At 41.5% G+C, this 24707-nt stretch overlaps 2 protein-coding genes across 2 annotated transcripts; one reads left to right on the forward strand and one right to left on the reverse strand.

Annotated features, from left to right (window-relative positions):
* Positions 1–11192: 11192 nt before the first annotated feature.
* On the forward strand, positions 11193–15206 carry LOC145783622 (uncharacterized). Its single transcript, XM_082595515.1, has one exon. The coding sequence runs from the start codon at positions 11193–11195 to the stop codon at positions 15204–15206; it is 4014 nt and encodes a 1337-aa protein (XP_082451641.1).
* Positions 15207–22223: 7017 nt separating this feature from the next.
* LOC145783623 (kelch-like protein 12) lies at positions 22224–23077 on the reverse strand. The gene is made up of 2 exons (XM_082595516.1): positions 22338–23077; positions 22224–22236 (listed from the first exon to the last, which is right to left on the reverse strand). The coding sequence occupies exons 1-2, from the start codon at positions 23075–23077 to the stop codon at positions 22224–22226; spliced, it is 753 nt and encodes a 250-aa protein (XP_082451642.1).
* Between the last annotated feature and the right edge of the window lie 1630 nt (positions 23078–24707).

Raw genomic sequence — 24707 nt, forward strand, 5'->3', positions numbered from 1 at the left:
GGGAGGCTAATCTTACACAATTTGGCTTGCTGATTATTATGAGCAAATAGGCATTTTTTCAATTTTTTTTTTCGTTTCAATTCAAACCAGCATTGTTTGATCTTGAAGATTCCTCATGCACAAAGTCAGGCTATTAATCAATTGCGCTATCGGGTGGACAATGTTTTAAATGTGAAAGTAAAATACAATTTGGTTTTGTTAAAATAAAAAATTATTTTCAGCAAAACACAAAATCAAATACCAGCTTGCAGTTGCTCTAGATGTAAAAATTGGGAGTTGCCTAAACAATATTTTAATATTTTTTCTTTATTCTATTTGTTGGTAGCCTATTGCAAAACTTTGAAAGTGGTTTCTAAGCTGCTCTCAGCATTACCTCTAAAAGTATCTGTGTGAATATCCACATAAAAATCCATAATTGTACAAAATATTGCGCAAATACTTATGCGTTAAGGAAGTCTTTGACCTGGCTTTTGACGTTCCGGATTTATCAGCAGAGTAGGCAGTTGCCTAGGGCGACAAATTATTGGGGGCGGCATAATATACGAATATATTACATTGATAATTCTGCACGTGAATATAATAATTCACAACAGATATATTCAGACATATAGCAATTATTAAATATGTTATCACATCACACATTTATAAACAGAACGGCAAGTCATGTATGGCAAGTCATCGCCCCTAGAGTACTTTACGCTTGATTGATTTTCAAGAATATATGCTGCATATAGCGCTTCTTTTAGTTATCTGTCTCGCTTAGTATGGAGGACTAGGTTTTGTCTGTGCAATTTAAATTAATCTTTGTTCGGTTTGTTGCACTGTTAGTAAATTTAAAGGAGCCTAGAAAAAATGTTTTTAGTCAATGATAGGTTGATGGAAAGGTTGCAGGCTATTTTGTGTACTTGGCGTGATGCTTAAAGTATATAAACAAGCCAAAAAGTAAAACTAGTTTACGAAAGAACTTTAGTTTCATGAAGTTTTATAAAAACGGTGGCATTGAGGACAAATGAGCCTGTGTTGTATCGAAAAATCGAAAATCACCATCGAAAATTTTTTGGGGGGGGCAGCACTTTTCTTATCTGCCTAGGGCAGCACAGGCTCGCCGTTTCAATCTTTTGTATCCAAGCGTTGTTGATGCGAATAAAACAGTTGAACAAAATTGTTTATTTTAATATTTTTATATGGCAACTCTAGATGAGAACAAACAGGTTTTTGTTTTTCTACTGAACGAATCATTAGAAAAACTTAAGAATTGCTATTTCTAAACATCATAATCTACTAATCCCAAACATGAAACCTTTTGTAATCAAAAGTGTAATTTATTGAATCGGTCTGAACTATCTAGTTAGTGATACATTCGTGGTTGAAAACTTGTTTGCATTTTGGAATATTCGGAGGTTCTAGGAACAGGGACGTTTCATACTTGGGAAATTTTCTGGTGTTACTGTTATTGGTTATTGGTTTTCACGTATTTGGAATCTAAGTAGAGACACATATAATCAAGGTTGAGACACATGCGACTAAATTGTGACAAAACAATAGGCCTGAAAAACAATGCAAACTAATCGTAATTGTTTGTAATAATAAAGATTTTTTATATTAAAAGACAAGAGCATTAGCTAATATTAGGCCTGCAGTAAATTAAGTGTCGAGTAGTCCTTAATGACTTTGTAGATTTGGTGTTTGCCAATTTTTTCAAGTAGTCACGGTTCTACTTAGCCACCATGCAGGTTCTTGTCGATGTTTTGTTTGAAAGAAATTATTAAATGATTTGCTTCAACAACGATCCGTCAAAATCATTTTCATTCTCGTCAAAAACAAAACTAAAACAACACTTCATAACTGCAAGTTTTTTAGCTTGAACTATTCACAATCCAAAAAAACAACATAGCTTTTTGATAATTCGACATGTTGATTTTAGTAAGTAAGGATAAGTCAACAAATTTACAAAAAATAACTCTCAATAAAACAAACAATATGCATTGAAAAGTACCTAAAATATTAATAGGTATCTTTTAGGCCTAAAACAAAACTAGCCAACAACGATTTGAGCGTTTTTAAAATCAGGATTTTTTGTCTCAATTTTCCAAACATTCTTCTCTGGATCATAAACCTCCACAACGTCTGATCCTCCTCCAGCGACGTATATTTTCCCATTCAAAACACAAGCTCCATGATGGCGTCTTTCATAATTCATCTCTGCAACATTGATCCAGGTTTGGTTTCGTAAATCAAATCGTTCGACTGATTTGAGGATTCGATTCTTCTTGTTGTTGTTGAACCCTCCTATTGCGTATATTTGATCATTGAAAACAACACTTGCTAGACCTTGCCTTGCAACTTTCATTGAAGGAACAATATTCCAACCACGTTGGCGAGGGTCGTGATGTTCAATTGAGCTTAAGTCACCATTGTTCCAACCACCAATTGCATATATTCCTCCGCTGCTAGCAGAAACCAAGGCAAAGTTGCAACGTCCTTTATTCATGTCATCAATCCTGTTCCATTTGTTCTTATCAATGTTATAACATTCTCCAGATCGTAGACCACCCAATCCCTTTTGTCCACCACAATTGTAAATGCAATCAGCAAAAACAACAGAAGTACCATTACATCTTTTTACATTTGTAAAAGCTAATTCCTTCCACCCTGACGCCTGGTCGTCCAAGTTGGCCCTTTCTACTGTATTGGTATTCTCTCCACTTATGACGTAAACTTTACTTTTGTGAGTAACAATTGATCCGAATTTGTGATCAAACAATGTGTTTGGAAGCACGTTTGATTCTTTTTTGATGAGATCGTATTTCAATACTTGCTTTTTATTAACCATGTGTTACAGACGGTTGTTCGCCTGGTCAAACGTCATGTAGAAACCGTTCGGGTCTACTGAATATTACGTCATGGAAATTCCTAAAACATGAGCCAAAATTGCACCATCGTCCGTAAGACTCGTGTCAGACCGGTTTAAACCTGTTTCAGTTTGAGACCTGTTTGGACATGAAATATTGCGTCACGAACTGCTCTCGTGCCTTTGAGTTATCACAAATTTTTCTGATTCATTCTCGAAGTTGTTTGTTGGAAGTCGGTCGCACATTTAACTGGTTTATTTGGTGCTTGCTAGCTGGACAAATTCTCCGTCTTTTATCCAAGTAATCTGTATCGTAGTGACAGTTTTAGAGGTGTAGGCATTGCATACCCATTTCGATAGCCGCGGGCTAATTTTACAGAAATACACTGTTTGAAAAGAAGTTCAAGTGTGTGTTTCTTCGGTCATTATATACAGACGAACGGATTTGGGAATCTTATGTTACAATTTTCCCACGAAGAGATTATGGTTTACCGCTGTGACCATAAAAAATAAAAGACGAGTTCTTGTCAGTTGGTAGGTCAAGAAGAAATTAAAGCAAGAAAAATAAACGACGATTTTTGTTAGCTGGTAGGCCAAGAAGCACTTGAAGGCATAAAAATAAACGACGTGTTTGTTGTCAGCTAGTGCAGAAGAACTAATTAGAAGTACAAGAAATAATAAAAGAAGATTTGTTGGTTGGTAGTCTACACTCTTACAGAAGCAAAGAAAAGTAAAGACAATTCTTCTCAGTTTGGTACAGAAGAAAAATAACTTTGACATTCATTGGCAAGAAAGAAGATTAAAAGACAATCCATCTGTGCTTGTAGATTCAAGTGGAAGAATCCAAGCAAGTTTTGTGGACTTTAGGACTTCATACTCGTACAGCTACGGTATCGTGCATTTAAATTCTTTTTTGTATTTTTACGGTCTTTGCAGTTAAGTTTTTTATAACTACTGTAGCCTAATAATTTTGTGTGTTTGTGTAACTTCATTTTTTTTAATTGTTAAATTTAGCCCCAACATTTAATATGTCTACACTCGGTGGCGACAAGGACTCGACCGCCGTAGACTCGACTGAGTTTAAGCCTGATGATGTTCTTTGCGGTCGGGCAGGCCATTCTGGGGAGGGACCCAATAACGATGAGGCTAAGTCAGTTCGAGAGGCCCGGCATCTTAGACGGGATATTTTGACTCAAATTGGAAAACTTTTTGTAGCCCTAGGTTCTTTGAGTGATAAGCAGTGTTAGATTTTCAACAGGTCCTTGATAGGCCTGCCTTTCGTTTTACCGCATTACTCCCGTTAATTTGTGTATTCGCCACCTAGCGTCGTTTCCCCTTCATTGTTATGTTATCGCTCTTTGCAAATGGCAACACTCACCACGAGATTGTCTATGGAACTTTCGAGACGTTTTCGTTTTTGCTGCTAGTTTGCCAGCTAGCCGAACTTGTTAGTTACTGTAGTTTGTGACTGAAAGTTGATTGATTGATGTTTATGCTTTGTTAGCTGCTTCTCTGTTATGTACTTCTACAGGACTTAAGTTTGACAACTGCTATGGTAATACTTATTTGCGTGTAGGCTGAATTCCATATTTGCAGCTTGCTATCTCAAAGTTCAACTTACTGGTGAGCGTACTTGTGATGAAATAATGTTTTTTGTAGCTGAATGTTGACTGTCTACCGTAAACAAACGTAACGTATCTCTGATGTGCGTAAATTGTTGTTAGGCTAATACTTCAAACTTAAATATTGCAGAGTCAATCACTATATAATCCTTCGCGTACAAGTGCATCATTTGGCATTACTGATCCGGTCATACTACCGGTACGTTCATTATTCTGAATTGTATGATTGATTGATTTGTGTCGTGAATTGTGAATTTATGTTTACTACTGAATTATTGACCAATAATTTGTCAGCCTAATGGAAATTAATTCTCGTAAACCGATCTTAACTAGGCCAAGTGAATTGCCACGTTTCTTTGTTTTTTAATGATTATTGACCTAGCGTTATGGTTGTACGGTACGGTAGCCTACGTAATAATTGTGTAAGGTAACATCGCGAATTTATTTATTCAGTGCGTCATTGGCCAACCTGTGGAACTTGTGTACCGTACAGTGGATTGAGAACTGTTTGTCAACAAATTTGGTACGTTTATCAGTTCGACTGTTGTGCTTGCTGAATTGTGACTAGTGTCTTATGTTGTGTTATTTCTTGACAGAAAAACCGTATAAACTTCATTGCTGCGAAGCAGTCATTGGAAACCGAGTGATTTCTTCAAGTTGGCGTGCTTTAACAGTTGCTCAGTCCTGCCGGGTGGATTAGGAAAATCGTGACGTCACCGGCGCAATTAACTACCGCACCTGTTGTGTTCGCGTCGCACACAACATCGTTTTTCAAATTTGACATCAAAGCTTAACCATCTTTGAACTGAAGCTGATTTCGTCAATTGTACCGAACTGCTGATCTTCACCAACCTGACGATCAAATTTGCGTTTACTTACCAAGTTCCCATCAGTGTCACGTGACATCTCTCATTTGCTGAAGTTAGCTTATGCTGTTACGAAGCGGATTTGCATACACAGTTATGGATTCCAAAGCCGAAGCTATTCAACAAGCAGCTGTTACTTTGAGAGACAGCTACAAGCGTGGTGAACAGCTGATGAGCAAACGTGAAAACCTCACAGAAGTACAGATTATCCTGTTAGAAATTGATAAAAATTATGCTTCTTTAATGGCGCTTTGTGTCGATGTCCCTGACAATGAACAAATTCCAGGAGGTCTTTCAACCAAACGGGATTACATTCAAGGTAAAGAAGAATTTGCTGATAGAGCCAAACAGTGGTTCACGGAATGCGAGAGGACAGACACTAAAACTCCTCCACTACGTTCACATCACTCGTCCTTGCGTACCCATTCTCACCGCTCCAAATCCGGAAGCATTCGGTCATCGAGTACAACGTACAGTTTGCGTCAACGTGAAGCACATGCCAAATTGGAACTAGCTCGTTTGACAAAAGAACAGAATGATGCCAGGCGACGAGAGGAAGAAGAACTAGTTCGCATGAAACAGGAGAAAGCTCAGATGGAACAGGATAAAGCTCGCTTGTTCGCTCGCATGGAACAGGAGAAAGCTCAGATGGAACAGGATAAAGCTCGCTTGTTCGCTCAGTTGGAACAGGATAAAGCTCGGTTGGAGCAGGATAAAGCTCGCTTTGAACGTGAGAGAGCCGAAGCTGAAGACCTGCGTCAAATTAAAGCTGCCGAAACTGAAGCCGCACTCTGGCAAGATGATTCTTCTTCGGTTATCAATATTGGATCAATGACACCCGTACGATTGCCACAGCAAACCTTCACTCACAAAGACACACACCTGGAACCTCTGCGTCACGATGATGAGCGGCACAAACAAGAACCAACTGCAACATCTGCAAGAATGCCAGACCAAAAGGTAAATTACCCTTGTTATTATACTAGCCGACAACCTGATCTTTCAGAACGACTTCTACCTAAACCAGATGTTAAGAAATTCTTTGGTGACCCACTCGATTTCTGGGCTTTCTGGCACCGTTTTAAGTCCCATATTTCTGATTGGTTGACACCCGACAGGAAGATGTCTTACCTCATGCAGCACTGCTGTGATGCAGTCTGTGAACAAATAAGGCACCTTGCCGACAGCAGCGAAGATCACAACTGCTATGATGAAGCGTGGGAAGAATTAAAACGGAGGTATGGCCAACCACACGTTATTGCGCATGCTTGCGAGGAACGCTTGAGAGCTGTTACCAGAATTTCTCACCACGAACCCGAACAATTGGAGAAGTTGTCCGTCCTGTTGAAAAGATGTTGTTCATCATTGAGCTCAAACACCGAAGCTTCGAACTTGGATACCGTGCAGTTTATCACCTGCCTTGCAAATAAGCTGCCAGCGTCTCTGAAAGAAAAGTGGGTAATTGAAGCTCTGAAAATCAATGACGACACTGGAAAAGTGGCTGGATTCCAACATTTTGCTGACTTCATAACGAACGAATCTAGGATTGCCAATTCAATCTATGGCGTGAAACTTTTTTCATCAAATGTCGACAAACTTAACAAGCCTGACACCAAAGGGAAACAAAAGGCTTCACTGTTTAACGTAGTGACAAAACCTACTGAACGATCCGGACAGCTCCGAATTGGCAACAAGCGACTCATACAATGTATCCTGTGCGATAGTACACATTATTTGCAACACTGCAAAGAGTTCAAAGCCAATCCGTCACTGAACGTGAGCAATTTGTAAGGAACAACAAATTGTGCTTAAACTGTCTTGGACCAGATCACATACGTGCCGACTGCAGAAGCCGAGGTAAATGCACTGAATGCGGAAGCTCATCACATCATTCTCTTTTACATCGGTATCTGGTCACAACTGGAGAACAAATCCAGAGACGACACCCTAATCCCATTGCTAATAGAAGAAATGATAGCCAGCCAGATGATCCCGTAAGAAGACCATCAGAAAGGAACACAAATAAAGTTGTAGAAATCTTCCATTCCAGAACAAGCAACTCGGCAACTTACTTGGACATCGTTCCCGTACGTGTGACAGGAGAAGGAAAGGTAATACATACTTATGCTCTCCTAGATTCTGGTTCAAACCGCACCTTTTGTGAACAAAAACTTGTAGAGATGCTTGAACTGAAACCTGAGCCATCTGGTGACTTCCAGGTGCAAACACTGTCTTCGAGTGGACCATATTCCTTTAATTCTTCAACTGTATCGTTGAAAGTTCTACCAGTAGTTGGCGGCGAAGTGCAAGAACTGACAGATGTGATCGTCGTTGACAAGATACCTACCAAGCCAACTCCAGCGCCTTCTCCGGAGTATCTGCAAACGCACAAGCACCTCCAAGGCATTGACTTGAAGCAACTGGACCATGGTACAGTTACACTGTTGATCGGAAATGATCATGCTGTCTCCCACCGATGCATTGAAAGCCGCTTTGCACCTAACCCGAAGCAAGGACCTGATGCAGTCAGGACGCCCTTAGGCTGGTTGCTTAGAGGTACTCGACCAAAGGAGACAGGCTTAGATAATTTCGATGCTGAATCCGACATTTCAAATTTTCTTGTCCGTGACACGAAGCAGAACCCTGCTGACCAAGCATCAAGGGGCATGACGGCCAAAGCCTTGATGCATTCTGGGATGTGGCTCAATGGTCCAGATTTTCTGAGGAAACCTCCAGAAGAATGGCCCAATCAAACTGCTCAGAAACCACAATTTGAAGATATCTTTGCTGCTTACAAACCAAAGAGGAAAATCGAAACCTTTACCATTTCTACAACTGAAAGCCAAGGAACAAACAGGCTAATCTCCTACTTCTCATCTCTGCGCCGACTGAAACTATCAGTAGCCTGGTTCCTGAGATTCAAATCGTACTTACTGATGCGCATGAAGAACGAAACCCAGATTACACTGAAAGGACCAATCAGTGAGCCAGAACTTGATGAGGCAGAAATTGAGTTAATCAAATACGAGCAACGTCAGAGTTTTCCAGCCTGGATCAAATCTCTATCCAAAGGAAAACATCCAAACATGCCCAAAGCCAAGAGGATCCCACTCGAAAAACTCAGCCCTGTCCTAATGAAAGATGTTCTACGTGTTGGCGGAAGAATCGACAGATCCGACTTACCGTTCGAAACGCGACATCCTGCTATCATAGCTCCAGAGCGCCACTTAACGGACTTGATAATTGAACATTGTCATACCAACGAATCGAAGCACATGGGTGAAAGCCATACACTGAACAATATTAACCGAAAATACTGGATAGTTAATGCCAAAGTTGCGGTTAAAAGGGTACTTGCAAGATGCCTGCCTTGCCGGCGAAGGACCGCAAAACCTAGACAACAGCTCATGGCAGAACTGCCAGAAGCAAGGTTACAAATGTCACAGCCACCATTCTCACAGACTGGCGTTGACTTTTTTGGGCCGCTGAATGTCCGAAACAGACGAAGTGACATTAAGAGATACGGCTGCCTTTTCACATGTCTCACAACTAGAGCCATTCACTTGGAGGTGGCACCAGACCTGACAACTGGCGCATTCATAAATGCCTTGCGGCGCTTCATAGCTCGCAGAGGCCCCATCAAGAAAATCTTCTCTGACAATGGAACCAACTTTGTGGGTTGTGAAAGAATCTTGAAGCAAGCCATCGATGAGTGGAATCAGAACCAGATCCACCAGAGCCTTCGACAACAAGGAATAGAATGGTCATTCAACCCCCCAACAGCCAGCCATATGGGTGGAGCCTGGGAGAGAATGATTCGCACAGTACGTCAAATTCTTATGAACATCTTACCAAAACAACCACTCGATGATGACACATTGCACACGTTACTTTTTGAAGTGGAAGACATCGTCAATTCAAGACCACTCACCGATGTGAAACTGGAAGTTGATGGCGACTTACCCCTGACACCTAACCACTTGTTGAAGTTGAATTCTTCAGCGAATTTACCGCCAATGTTAAGCTGCGACAGAGATGGCTACCGACCAAGTGATCGATACCGCCATGTGCAGTTTCTGGCAGACACCTTTTGGAAGCAGTGGGTTTAGGAATACCCACGATCTGTGATGTCAAGAGCAAAGTGGCTTCACAGAAAGGAGAATATCCGAAGAGGAGATATCGTCCTTTTGATTGATGACTCTGCTCCCAGACAACGATGGCCACTAGGCAGAGTAATTGAAACATTTCCTGATCGTCACGGCGTTGTTCGTTCCGTAGAAGTGAAGACTGCAACCGGATCTCTGAAGAGACCAATATCCAAACTTTGTGTAATTGTCCAAAGAGAAGAAGATGATCCAGATGAAGATGAGACACCAATAGACACCGTTGAGATTTTGCTGGAAGATCAGAGCGATGAGGAAGAGACTGAACTGTTACATGACAATAGACTGTTGAAAAACTTTTATTCATGAAAAGAACGAGCCAGTTTGGCCCTTCTTTGGCCCGGGAGTGTTAGATTTTCAACAGGTCCTTGATAGGCCTGCCTTTCGTTTTACCGCATTACTCCCGTTAATTTGTGTATTCGCCACCTAGCGTCGTTTCCCCTTCATTGTTATGTTATCGCTCTTTGCAAATGGCAACACTCACCACGAGATTGTCTATGGAACTTTCGAGACGTTTTCGTTTTTGCTGCTAGTTTGCCAGCTAGCCGAACTTGTTAGTTACTGTAGTTTGTGACTGAAAGTTGATTGATTGATGTTTATGCTTTGTTAGCTGCTTCTCTGTTATGTACTTCTACAGGACTTAAGTTTGACAACTGCTATGGTAATACTTATTTGCGTGTAGGCTGAATTCCATATTTGCAGCTTGCTATCTCAAAGTTCAACTTACTGGTGAGCGTACTTGTGATGTAATAATGTTTTTTGTAGCTGAATGTTGACTGTCTACCGTAAACAAACGTAACGTATCTCTGATGTGCGTAAATTGTTGTTAGGCTAATACTTCAAACTTAAATATTGCAGAGTCAATCACTATATAATCCTTCGCGTACAAGTGCATCATTTGGCATTACTGATCCGGTCATACTACCGGTACGTTCATTATTCTGAATTGTATGATTGATTGATTTGTGTCGTGAATTGTGAATTTATGTTTACTACTGAATTATTGACCAATAATTTGTCAGCCTAATGGAAATTAATTCTCGTAAACCGATCTTAACTAGGCCAAGTGAATTGCCACGTTTCTTTGTTTTTTAATGATTATTGACCTAGCGTTATGGTTGTACGGTACGGTAGCCTACGTAATAATTGTGTAAGGTAACATCGCGAATTTATTTATTCAGTGCGTCATTGGCCAACCTGTGGAACTTGTGTACCGTACAGTGGATTGAGAACTGTTTGTCAACAAATTTGGTACGTTTATCAGTTCGACTGTTGTGCTTGCTGAATTGTGACTAGTGTCTTATGTTGTGTTATTTCTTGACAGAAAAACCGTATAAACTTCATTGCTGCGAAGCAGTCATTGGAAACCGAGTGATTTCTTCAAGTTGGCGTGCTTTAACAGTTGCTCAGTCCTGCCGGGTGGATTAGGAAAATCGTGACGTCACCGGCGCAATTAACTACCGCACCTGTTGTGTTCGCGTCGCACACAACATCGTTTTTCAAATTTGACATCAAAGCTTAACCATCTTTGAACTGAAGCTGATTTCGTCAATTGTACCGAACTGCTGATCTTCACCAACCTGACGATCAAATTTGCGTTTACTTACCAAGTTCCCATCAGTGTCACGTGACATCTCTCATTTGCTGAAGTTAGCTTATGCTGTTACGAAGCGGATTTGCATACACAGTTATGGATTCCAAAGCCGAAGCTATTCAACAAGCAGCTGTTACTTTGAGAGACAGCTACAAGCGTGGTGAACAGCTGATGAGCAAACGTGAAAACCTCACAGAAGTACAGATTATCCTGTTAGAAATTGATAAAAATTATGCTTCTTTAATGGCGCTTTGTGTCGATGTCCCTGACAATGAACAAATTCCAGGAGGTCTTTCAACCAAACGGGATTACATTCAAGGTAAAGAAGAATTTGCTGATAGAGCCAAACAGTGGTTCACGGAATGCGAGAGGACAGACACTAAAACTCCTCCACTACGTTCACATCACTCGTCCTTGCGTACCCATTCTCACCGCTCCAAATCCGGAAGCATTCGGTCATCGAGTACAACGTACAGTTTGCGTCAACGTGAAGCACATGCCAAATTGGAACTAGCTCGTTTGACAAAAGAACAGAATGATGCCAGGCGACGAGAGGAAGAAGAACTAGTTCGCATGAAACAGGAGAAAGCTCAGATGGAACAGGATAAAGCTCGCTTGTTCGCTCGCATGGAACAGGAGAAAGCTCAGATGGAACAGGATAAAGCTCGCTTGTTCGCTCAGTTGGAACAGGATAAAGCTCGGTTGGAGCAGGATAAAGCTCGCTTTGAACGTGAGAGAGCCGAAGCTGAAGACCTGCGTCAAATTAAAGCTGCCGAAACTGAAGCCGCACTCTGGCAAGATGATTCTTCTTCGGTTATCAATATTGGATCAATGACACCCGTACGATTGCCACAGCAAACCTTCACTCACAAAGACACACACCTGGAACCTCTGCGTCACGATGATGAGCGGCACAAACAAGAACCAACTGCAACATCTGCAAGAATGCCAGACCAAAAGGTAAATTACCCTTGTTATTATACTAGCCGACAACCTGATCTTTCAGAACGACTTCTACCTAAACCAGATGTTAAGAAATTCTTTGGTGACCCACTCGATTTCTGGGCTTTCTGGCACCGTTTTAAGTCCCATATTTCTGATTGGTTGACACCCGACAGGAAGATGTCTTACCTCATGCAGCACTGCTGTGATGCAGTCTGTGAACAAATAAGGCACCTTGCCGACAGCAGCGAAGGTCACAACTGCTATGATGAAGCGTGGGAAGAATTAAAACGGAGGTATGGCCAACCACACGTTATTGCGCATGCTTGCGAGGAACGCTTGAGAGCTGTTACCAGAATTTCTCACCACGAACCCGAACAATTGGAGAAGTTGTCCGTCCTGTTGAAAAGATGTTGTTCATCATTGAGCTCAAACACCGAAGCTTCGAACTTGGATACCGTGCAGTTTATCACCTGCCTTGCAAATAAGCTGCCAGCGTCTCTGAAAGAAAAGTGGGTAATTGAAGCTCTGAAAATCAATGACGACACTGGAAAAGTGGCTGGATTCCAACATTTTGCTGACTTCATAACGAACGAATCTAGGATTGCCAATTCAATCTATGGCGTGAAACTTTTTTCATCAAATGTCGACAAACTTAACAAGCCTGACACCAAAGGGAAACAAAAGGCTTCACTGTTTAACGTAGTGACAAAACCTACTGAACGATCCGGACAGCTCCGAATTGGCAACAAGCGACTCATACAATGTATCCTGTGCGATAGTACACATTATTTGCAACACTGCAAAGAGTTCAAAGCCAAATCCGTCACTGAACGTGAGCAATTTGCAAGGAACAACAAATTGTGCTTAAACTGTCTTGGACCAGATCACATACGTGCCGACTGCAGAAGCCGAGGTAAATGCACTGAATGCGGAAGCTCATCACATCATTCTCTTTTACATCGGTATCTGGTCACAACTGGAGAACAAATCCAGAGACGACACCCTAATCCCATTGCTAATAGAAGAAATGATAGCCAGCCAGATGATCCCGTAAGAAGACCATCAGAAAGGAACACAAATAAAGTTGTAGAAACCTTCCATTCCAGAACAAGCAACTCGGCAACTTACTTGGACATCGTTCCCGTACGTGTGACAGGAGAAGGAAAGGTAATACATACTTATGCTCTCCTAGATTCTGGTTCAAACCGCACCTTTTGTGAACAAAAACTTGTAGAGATGCTTGAACTGAAACCTGAGCCATCTGGTGACTTCCAGGTGCAAACACTGTCTTCGAGTGGACCATATTCCTTTAATTCTTCAACTGTATCGTTGAAAGTTCTACCAGTAGTTGGCGGCGAAGTGCAAGAACTGACAGATGTGATCGTCGTTGACAAGATACCTACCAAGCCAACTCCAGCGCCTTCTCCGGAGTATCTGCAAACGCACAAGCACCTCCAAGGCATTGACTTGAAGCAACTGGACCATGGTACAGTTACACTGTTGATCGGAAATGATCATGCTGTCTCCCACCGATGCATTGAAAGCCGCTTTGCACCTAACCCGAAGCAAGGACCTGATGCAGTCAGGACGCCCTTAGGCTGGTTGCTTAGAGGTACTCGACCAAAGGAGACAGGCTTAGATAATTTCGATGCTGAATCCGACATTTCAAATTTTCTTGTCCGTGACACGAAGCAGAACCCTGCTGACCAAGCATCAAGGGGCATGACGGCCAAAGCCTTGATGCATTCTGGGATGTGGCTCAATGGTCCAGATTTTCTGAGGAAACCTCCAGAAGAATGGCCCAATCAAACTGCTCAGAAACCACAATTTGAAGATATCTTTGCTGCTTACAAACCAAAGAGGAAAATCGAAACCTTTACCATTTCTACAACTGAAAGCCAAGGAACAAACAGGCTAATCTCCTACTTCTCATCTCTGCGCCGACTGAAACTATCAGTAGCCTGGTTCCTGAGATTCAAATCGTACTTACTGATGCGCATGAAGAACGAAACCCAGATTACACTGAAAGGACCAATCAGTGAGCCAGAACTTGATGAGGCAGAAATTGAGTTAATCAAATACGAGCAACGTCAGAGTTTTCCAGCCTGGATCAAATCTCTATCCAAAGGAAAACATCCAAACATGCCCAAAGCCAAGAGGATCCCACTCGAAAAACTCAGCCCTGTCCTAATGAAAGATGTTCTACGTGTTGGCGGAAGAATCGACAGATCCGACTTACCGTTCGAAACGCGACATCCTGCTATCATAGCTCCAGAGCGCCACTTAACGGACTTGATAATTGAACATTGTCATACCAACAAATCGAAGCACATGGGTGAAAGCCATACACTGAACAATATTAACCGAAAATACTGGATAGTTAATGCCAAAGTTGCGGTTAAAAGGGTACTTGCAAGATGCCTGCCTTGCCGGCGAAGGACCGCAAAACCTAGACAACAGCTCATGGCAGAACTGCCAGAAGCAAGGTTACAAATGTCACAGCCACCATTCTCACAGACTGGCGTTGACTTTTTTGGGCCGCTGAATGTCCGAAACAGACGAAGTGACATTAAGAGATACGGCTGCCTTTTCACATGTCTCACAACTAGAGCCATTCACTTGGAGGTGGCACCAGACCTGACAACTGGCGCATTCATAAATGCCTTGCGGCGCTTCATAGCTCGCAGAGGCCCCATCAAGAAAATCTTCTCTGACAATGGAACCAACTTTGTGGGTTGTGAAAGAATCTTGAAGCAAGCCATCGATGAGTGGAATCAGAACCAGATCCACCAGAGCCTTCGACAACAAGGAATAGAATGGTCATTCAACCCCCCAACAGCCAGCCATATGGGTGGAGCCTGGGAGAGAATGATTCGCACAGTACGTCAAATTCTTATGAACATCTTACCAAAACAACCACTCGATGATGACACATTGCACACGTTACTTTTTGAAGTGGAAGACATCGTCAATTCAAGACCACTCACCGATGTGAAACTGGAAGTTGATGGCGACTTACCCCTGACACCTAACCACTTGTTGAAGTTGAATTCTTCAGCGAATTTACCGCCAATGTTAAGCTGCGACAGAGATGGCTACCGACCAAGTGATCGATACCGCCATGTGCAGTTTCTGGCAGACACCTTTTGGAAGCAGTGGGTTTAGGAATACCCACGATCTGTGATGTCAAGAGCAAAGTGGCTTCACAGAAAGGAGAATATCCGAAGAGGAGATATCGTCCTTTTGATTGATGACTCTGCTCCCAGACAACGATGGCCACTAGGCAGAGTAATTGAAACATTTCCTGATCGTCACGGCGTTGTTCGTTCCGTAGAAGTGAAGACTGCAACCGGATCTCTGAAGAGACCAATATCCAAACTTTGTGTAATTGTCCAAAGAGAAGAAGATGATCCAGATGAAGATGAGACACCAATAGACACCGTTGAGATTTTGCTGGAAGATCAGAGCGATGAGGAAGAGACTGAACTGTTACATGACAATAGACTGTTGAAAAACTTTTATTCATGAAAAGAACGAGCCAGTTTGGCCCTTCTTTGGCCCGGGAGTGTTAGATTTTCAACAGGTCCTTGATAGGCCTGCCTTTCGTTTTACCGCATTACTCCCGTTAATTTGTGTATTCGCCACCTAGCGTCGTTTCCCCTTCATTGTTATGTTATCGCTCTTTGCAAATGGCAACACTCACCACGAGATTGTCTATGGAACTTTCGAGACGTTTTCGTTTTTGCTGCTAGTTTGCCAGCTAGCCGAACTTGTTAGTTACTGTAGTTTGTGACTGAAAGTTGATTGATTGATGTTTATGCTTTGTTAGCTGCTTCTCTGTTATGTACTTCTACAGGACTTAAGTTTGACAACTGCTATGGTAATACTTATTTGCGTGTAGGCTGAATTCCATATTTGCAGCTTGCTATCTCAAAGTTCAACTTACTGGTGAGCGTACTTGTGATGCAATAATGTTTTTTGTAGCTGAATGTTGACTGTCTACCGTAAACAAACGTAACGTATCTCTGATGTGCGTAAATTGTTGTTAGGCTAATACTTCAAACTTAAATATTGCAGAGTCAATCACTATATAATCCTTCGCGTACAAGTGCATCATTTGGCATTACTGATCCGGTCATACTACCGGTACGTTCATTATTCTGAATTGTATGATTGATTGATTTGTGTCGTGAATTGTGGATTTATGTTTACTACTGAATTATTGACCAATAATTTGTCAGCCTAATGGAAATTAATTCTCGTAAACCGATCTTAACTAGGCCAAGTGAATTGCCACGTTTCTTTGTTTTTTAATGATTATTGACCTAGCGTTATGGTTGTACGGTACGGTAGCCTACGTAATAATTGTGTAAGGTAACATCGCGAATTTATTTATTCAGTGCGTCATTGGCCAACCTGTGGAACTTGTGTACCGTACAGTGGATTGAGAACTGTTTGTCAACAAATTTGGTACGTTTATCAGTTCGACTGTTGTGCTTGCTGAATTGTGACTAGTGTCTTATGTTGTGTTATTTCTTGACAGAAAAACCGTATAAACTTCATTGCTGCGAAGCAGTCATTGGAAACCGAGTGATTTCTTCAAGTTGGCGTGCTTTAACAGTTGCTCAGTCCTGCCGGGTGGATTAGGAAAATCGTGACGTCACCGGCGCAATTAACTACCGCACCTGTTGTGTTCGCGTCGCACACAACAAGCAGGAACTGTTAATTTTTCGATCTAACTTATCTACTTTAGAAGAGGAATTACGGCATTTCCATGCTCTTTTGACTACAATCTTTAACTCTGCAATCTTGGCAGAACTTTGTGATGGGGTAGATCCCGAATTTAACTCGTTAAAAAATAACTTTGAACAAAAAGAAAGTGAGTTCTCAGATATGTTGGATGCTGACATACATCCTGAGGATAGCGCCTCAAATGTAAGCACTAGGATGTCTAAGAGTTCGTCTCGGATAGTTGCACAAATTAACCTACAGCTAAGACGGGAGGAGCTCCAGATCCAAGCTGAGGCCGAAGCAAGAGCTGCTGAGGCCATCGCGAGAGCTGAGGCCATACGAGCTGAGGCTGCCGTGAGAGCTGCTGAGGCTGCCGCGAGAGCTGAGGCCGAAGCGAGAGCTGCTGAGGCCATTCGAGCTGAGGCTGCCGCGAGAGCTGAGGCCGAAGCGAGAGCAGCTGAGGCCGCCGCGAGAGCCGAAGCGAGAGCTGCTGAGTTCGCACTCAAAGACGCTCAGTTGAGGGCTGAACAACGTAAAGAGGTAGTTTTAGCTGAATATCGATCAGAGGTGGGCTCTCGGCGTAGCTCTAAGAAGGGCTCTTCTAGGCATTCCAGAAATGAACATCAATCGCAGTTTAATTTACATAACCTTTTCTAAACACCCGTTCAACCTGTGAGTGGACCAGGGCAATCCACACGTTTTCCAGCTGTTTCAGGAGGTCTCGGGGCCGCGGCTAAGGGTCTTCCGAATGCTGTAGAGCCAAGGTCTGCGAATTACAACCGAACTCCTCCCCCAGAGCGTACAGGTCACGGGGCCGCCATTAGTAGTAATGCTTTGCCCCCTTCACAGTCCTCTGCGCCGCTAGGTTTTGATCGCCCAGCTACACGTAATTTGGGTGGTTGTGAGAGGCGTATCGCGTCTGATCGGGCTGTGCATGTGACTGAGCCCACTCAGCCCCTTAAGGGATATAGCTTGTCTTCTCCCGCTAAATCGAGTTCTCAACAGCAGGATTGCTTTTTTGAATACCAAAATAGTAGGACGTTTTTCGATAAGGCGGCCTTGATTGGTTACGATGGTAATAATATGCCATTTATCTTCTTTAAAAATCGTGTTACGGCCTTAATGGCAGCTTCGCCCTTTAAGGGGACTTGTTTGACTTTGTTACAAGCAGCTTGTGTTAGAACAGCTGCGCAAACGATTGCTAATTTGGTTTCTGACACCCCTGGCTTGTCAGAGGAAGACAGGATAGAAATGTCGTTAGCTCGCTTGTCCCAGCGTTTTGGGGTTCGTGGAGGTCTTTTTGCAGAACCGGAAATTAGAAAGTATCGCTATGGTAGCAAATTGACTTCGACCTCTTCCAGTGATCTGAAAGAGTTTAAAGATGAATTATCGCAGTGTTTGCTTTACGCGCAAGCTTATGGTCAGCGTGACAAATTGGAAGGACGTTTTGTTTTGGATTTGGCTAAGCGACTCCCGTTTGACGCTAAGCAGCGTTATCTTGACTTTTTAGGTGATCAGTATGGTGGCACTGATGAGCCTACTTTTCAGAGTTTGTTCGATTTTGTTGTACGAGAGGAAACGCGTAAGTCGACCTATTTTAGCATTATGCTAATGGGCGATTCTGGTGAGTCGCAGCAATTTAAAAAGTTTGGCAAAGGAAAATTGCCTTCATGTCCGGTTAGGCAGACGTCCGTAAAACCCCACGATGATGTGATGTCAGGGAGTTCGCAGTACTCGACTGTTGTTGGCGCACCGCGCGGTGGTGAAGCCAGACGTAAAAAATTACCGGCATGCATTTGTTGTTCGTCACGTGGTCAAGTTAAATATCATTTTTTGTCTAATTGTAAAGAATTTTTGCGCTTGACACCTAAAGATCGGAGAGATGTCATTGTGAAAGCTGGCAAATGCTTGAATTGTTTGCGCCAGCATATGGTTAGGGATTGCGTTCATGCAAATAACTGTCGTAAGTGTGGGCCTAACAACGATAGGAAACACTATTTTCTTCTGCATGATTTTTATGTGACGTCACGTGATTCTCTGGATTCGGTTGGGAAAGATGATGCTCGTGCCAGAGTTCCTGTGCGTAATGTTAAGATTGGAAATGTTAAAGCAGCCTTTAACCGCGTTACTGCTGCTCGTGTTTTGAATCCAATGACTGGCAAATCGAAGTTGGTGTATTGTCAGCATGATCCTGGTTCGCAGTTGACGTTTGTTTCGAGTGACTTGGTGTGTGAACTTGATCTTAAACCGTACGATAAAGCGTCGTTTAAAATGGATACCCTGGCTGGTCAGAAAGCTACTTGTGCTGACCTTGTCAAACTCAACATCCAGTCGTTAGAGACAGATGAACTGTTTTGTGATATAACTTCGGTGGTTAACCCAGCTTGGGCTGATGATGTTAAAACTTTACCGCATAAACAAGATTTAAATGGTTTCCGTCATTTTCATGACGTGAATATGTTTCATTTGAATGATTGTAGTACTGTAGATGTACTGATTGGCAACGACAACGCTTATTTGATGTGGGCAAAAGAAGAACGTGTTAGTGAAAATCGTAGTGAACCGCATGCTTTACTCACTCCTCTCGGTTGGTTGGCTTGTGGTGGTAAGTCACCCTTAGAGGAAAGCGTTGCTAAAGTGTGCAGAGTGCAGACGTCTTCAGAGTCGGATGTCATCTCTGGCTTTCAGCGTAAAATTGAGTCTCGTGATATGGAAATAGCAGACCTGAATAAAGTCATTCAGGATTTGACGTTGCAAAATGAAACCTGTGAATTGTCTCGCAATGATAAGTTGGCTAGAGAACTTGTTGAACCGAATATTGAGTTGAAAGATGGTCGATTTGAGATACCTGTTCCGTTGAAGGAAGATATTGATCTACCTAACAATTTTGTGTTGGCGTCAGATAGAGTTGCTGCTTTAAGGAAGAAAGCTTTAAAACAACCTGAACTTCGTGATTTCCTTACTGACACCATGAAAGATCTTAAATCAAATGGCTATATTGAGCGTACTGGTGAAGCAGGAAATGTCAAGGGATTTGAATGGTATTTACCATACTTTGTTACGTCACAATTAAAAAAGCGCATTGTTTACGATGGCAAGTCTGAATTTCGAGGAACTTGTGTTAATGATATAATGTTTTCGGGTCCTGACTTGTTAAACCCTCTGGTAGATGTCTTGGCTAGATTTCGGCTTGGTAGATTTGGTCTCATGGCTGATGTGACTAAATGCTTCTTTCAAATAAAGTTACCTGAGTCGCAAAGGGATTTGTTTCGCATATTGTGGTTTGAAGATGATGACCTTGAAAATGGTAGGATGGTACCATTTCGTTTTTGTGTACACCCTTGGGGAATAAAGAGTAGCCCGTATATCGCTTGCTTGGCTATAAAGAAAATGATCGAGCAGAATCCCAGCAATGCTGGTGAATTGACTCTCTGCAATATTGCAAATAATATGTACATGGATGATTTTATATTTTCGGCTGATAGCTTAGAGGAAGCTCAGCAAATCACTCATGAATCAATTGCTTTGTTTGATAGCCGTGGGTTTAAACTTGGTAAGTGGAGTGCTAACAAGGAGGCTATGATTGTCTTGTCAAATTTGGATAATGAGATGCTTTCACCTTTGATTCGTGACATTGACTTTCAGACTGAAAATATGACTTTGCCATCAGCGAAGACATTGGGTTGTGTGTGGCAAACCGAGTCTGACAAGATGCGTATCGCATGTTCCTTAAAGCCCTTAGCTAAACACACGCGCCGAAGTATGTTCAGTCAGCTTGGACAAAATTTTGATCCGCTAGGCTTTGGAGCGCTATTTTTTCTAAAAGCACGCCTTATACTTCAGCAATTGGCGATAGACAAGTTTGATTGGGACACCGAGGTCCCTGATAGCTTTGTTAAAGAGTGGGAGTCGTGGCTTCGCTCTTTGGACCTGCTTAAGGATTTTTCGTTACCGAGATGGTATTTTGCAAACTCTGGTGTGTGCAGTCCGGATGATATTGTTTCATATCAATTGCATGGGTTTAGTGATGCTTCGGCGCAAGGTGGCGCCTGGGAGGCAATGGTTAAACAATTTAAAATCGCATTTTTTCACATTTTGGACTCTTCAAGTCGTAAGCCCAATTTTATTGAACTGCTTACGTCCACAGGCAGTGCCGTTCGGATCGTGAACGAACGCCCTTTGGTACCTTTGAGTGACGACCCTAGGGATTTTACTGTCATCACCCCTGCCTCACTTTTGACCCCATACTTAGACCCATACTGTGCTGTTGGGCAACCACATGATCGTGACCAATTAAGAAGGGATTATCGGTTCAATTTGTCACTTTCTCATCAGTTTTGGAGTAAATGGATCGATTTTTACTTGCCAGGTCTTCAGGGCCGGAAAAAATGGCTAAAAATGGCCGAGAATTTGGAGCCTGGTCAACTTGTAGTGGTAGGTTCTCTCCAGGACATTGGTAAACGTGGGAAGTATCAACTTGGGAGGGTGCATGAGGTAGTTCCACAAATTAGGAAAGGGAAGCCTGTGGTTCGTAGAGCTAAAGTTGCCGTCTGCAACTATGATGAGAGTACGGGGAAAGTGAAAGTAGACTGTGTGTTGAGGGATATTTCGTGCCTCGCCCCTGTAAAGACCACCTAAGTGTTAGGGTTTGAGCCTGGTTTTGTCTGCGGTGGCCGACACTTGTCTGAGCCCAGAACAGTCGGTTATTATCGCAACCATGGTATATAGCGTCATTTTTTGCGTGTACCTACTACCTATGGTACCAATTTCATGTATCGTCGTGTTTATTCTTATTGCTGTTCATTCTTTGCATGCCCTTTGTATTTGCGTATTAACTTAAACGTGAGTGATTCAAACAATTTGTGTATCATGTGTTTTTATTCATTGGCTCACAATTGTCGTCAATTCTTTTTTAGTTATGCCATGTCAGACTGTCATAACTAGGGGCCGCTATGTTACAGACGGTTGTTCGCCTGGTCAAACGTCATGTAGAAACCGTTCGGGTCTACTGAATATTACGTCATGGAAATTCCTAAAACATGAGCCAAAATTGCACCATCGTCCGTAAGACTCGTGTCAGACCGGTTTAAACCTGTTTCAGTTTGAGACCTGTTTGGACATGAAATATTGCGTCACGAACTGCTCTCGTGCCTTTGAGTTATCACAAACTTTTCTGATTCATTCTCGAAGTTGTTTGTTGGAAGTCGGTCGCACATTTAACTGGTTTATTTGGTGCTTGCTAGCTGGACAAATTCTCCGTCTTTTATCCAAGTAATCTGTATCGTAGTGACAGTTTTAGAGGTGTAGGCATTGCATACCCATTTCGATAGCCGCGGGCTAATTTTACAGAAATACACTGTTTGAAAAGAAGTTCAAGTGTGTGTTTCTTCGGTCATTATATACAGACGAACGGATTTGGGAATCTTATGTTACAATTTTCCCACGAAGAGATTATGGTTTACCGCTGTGACCACCATGATAAAATGTTTATCTGCTTTTTGTTGCTCAATAATAGTTTGATTGTTTTGTTGAACTGAAATCCTACCAAGTGTTGATAGAAAACACATTTTGAGGCATTCTTTCGAATTCATGATCAATTCTTCTTGGCTGACAACATCTTTCAAGAAATTCAAAGATAATTTTTCAAGTTTCAATAAACTGAAAAGCTCAGTCAAGTGTTTCTGACGTGCATCGACGTCATGTTTGATCCATTCCATCATTCCATGGAAAACAATTTCCCCAGACGTAACCTGTTTATCTTTCAATTCAAATATTTCTTTGAAATCTTCGAATTTCAGTTTGTTGAACAGTTTTCCCTTGACTAGACTTTCAAAATTTTGTGCAATCACAAAATTTGCTTCTGCTACAAGCTTGTCAAGATTATACAACTTTGAGTATGATCGAATATATAGACAGTTTGTTGCATCAATCTCCTCAAGTAAAAACTCCACACAGAATTCCTTCAAGTAAGGAATTTCCATGTAATCAGCTGCTTGTATTAAGTTGTACACATTCTCACTTGTGATTGTGATGTCACAAGTGTAAATGAAGCTTATAACAGCTTCAAGTGTTTCTTCAGTTATTCCTTGGACATTTCCTTTTCCTTCATACTTTTCCTTCATTTCCACTGAAAACATTTTAGAGAAAAATGTTGAAAACACTCCAAGAATACATTTGTGTCCAGCGAAGTCATTAGATCCAGCAGTTAAAGTGACATCACAATAGTTTTTCATTTTGATTCTGTCATTGTTCAACATTGACAAAATTTCTAAAGCGTGATTACTTTTATAAAGTTTCGACCTCATTCTGCTTCCAATATGAACTGGTTTATTTTCCTTTATAATCCTGCGAATATGTAAACATGCAGTTACACAAAAGTTGGGTTTGAACACAACAAACTTTCATATCTTAGTCAATGCAAATGATCCTTCCATGTAGCTACAGCACTAACTGCTTGTCTACCTTACCAACAGGACAATGCAGGGATAAGGTGAAGATAAGTAAATATTTAAACAATACAATTGTTCACTTTGCGTTGTCACACAGGCAGAAAATCAGTTATTTATATGACATTGATTCAGCGTCTACAGACATTGAATCAATGTAACATGTAGCAGTTTTGCTGGCAGATAAAATGCTGATTGTTTGACCGATTGCAAACATTATGGTTTTGTTAAAAGGATTTGGCGCCTTCTTGTGATGCTGCTGCATTCATCAATCCGCCTTTATCAATGGCGTCAAAGTGAAGTCGTTTATTGGCATATTATTACACCTACTTTTGTTGCAATCAATCTTAGCTCTTCCGTCAAGGAGACAACAAAACGATTACTTGGTCTTCATCAATGCAACACAAAATGTTTAAACTTCAGTTCGATATTTTACCGGCTCTTGATGGAAAGTATTTTCGTAATTAATCGCTTACATGAAAGTTATTGTTAATCTGTTAATCTTTATATTAATTATATACATGAAAACTTTAGGCAGTCTAAAACTAGGAGAGCATCTTGCCGTATTCCAGTCATAGCAAACGACCCTTTCAAGGAATTACTGCACTCACTGCTTGTATACCTTAGAAATGACACAATGCAGAGATGTGGGGAAGAGAAGTAAACAGATGAAAGAGAAGTAAACAATATCGTTGAAATTGTTCAAATATCGTTTGACAATTTTTTAAACATAGTTGTTGAAATATCTTCTTTATAGCCAGATTAAGAGCCCACCAAACCATTAGCAAAAATGTATATTATTGTATTATAGTGATGGGTGGATATTTAAAAATGAACTCTAACACAAAACACAACTGCTCTGTCAGCTCACAATTGCTACAATAGTAAAGCGCGTTACCGTTACATCTACGCGCAACTTTTGTCTTAAACTGACAATTGGAAGCTCTATTCAAGTATCTTGTGAAGTCAAAATGATCTTGAAAACGAATAATCTCACGTGTCAGTATTGTGACGTTTGGCTTCGATCACCACAAGCTTGAGCGAGAAACTAAATTAGTCTCGCGCTTGCCTTCAGATGATCTCTCATTTTTTGTAAGTCACACGATTCATTTTTGACCACGTGGAGAAAAATTCAACAGTTTTAGTTTCTTTTGCTTATCACCAGAATTGAGAAAAATGGAGAAATAAAACGAAAACGTGCACAATTGTTTCTGATTATTTGCATGGGGCTATATATCTTATTGCTTATCACGATCACACAAACAAGTGACCTCAAGATCAAGATCGCGCCAGCGCTGCTTGTTACCACCTACAATAAATTTGCATAACTGTTTATAGAAAGTGTTGTAGCAAAAACTTATGAGTTAAAAAATTGTTTACTTTCAAATATTTTGGTTGGATGGTTTGGTTTTGAACCTTTATCCTCGAACTGACAAAGCCTTGATAGGATATTCCTGGTAGTTTCGCATACTTGTAGAGGCTCTTGTCA

The sequence above is a fragment of the Aplidium turbinatum genome, chromosome 14 (genome assembly GCF_918807975.1).
Source record: "Aplidium turbinatum chromosome 14, kaAplTurb1.1, whole genome shotgun sequence".
Lineage (NCBI taxonomy): Eukaryota > Metazoa > Chordata > Ascidiacea > Aplousobranchia > Polyclinidae > Aplidium > Aplidium turbinatum.

Coding starts and splice junctions, on each gene's coding strand:
- LOC145783623 (XM_082595516.1), bottom strand. CDS start 23,077: ATGAGGTCGAAACTTTATAAAAGTAATCACGCTTTAGAAATTTTGTCA.
- LOC145783622 (XM_082595515.1), top strand. CDS start 11,193: ATGGATTCCAAAGCCGAAGCTATTCAACAAGCAGCTGTTACTTTGAGA.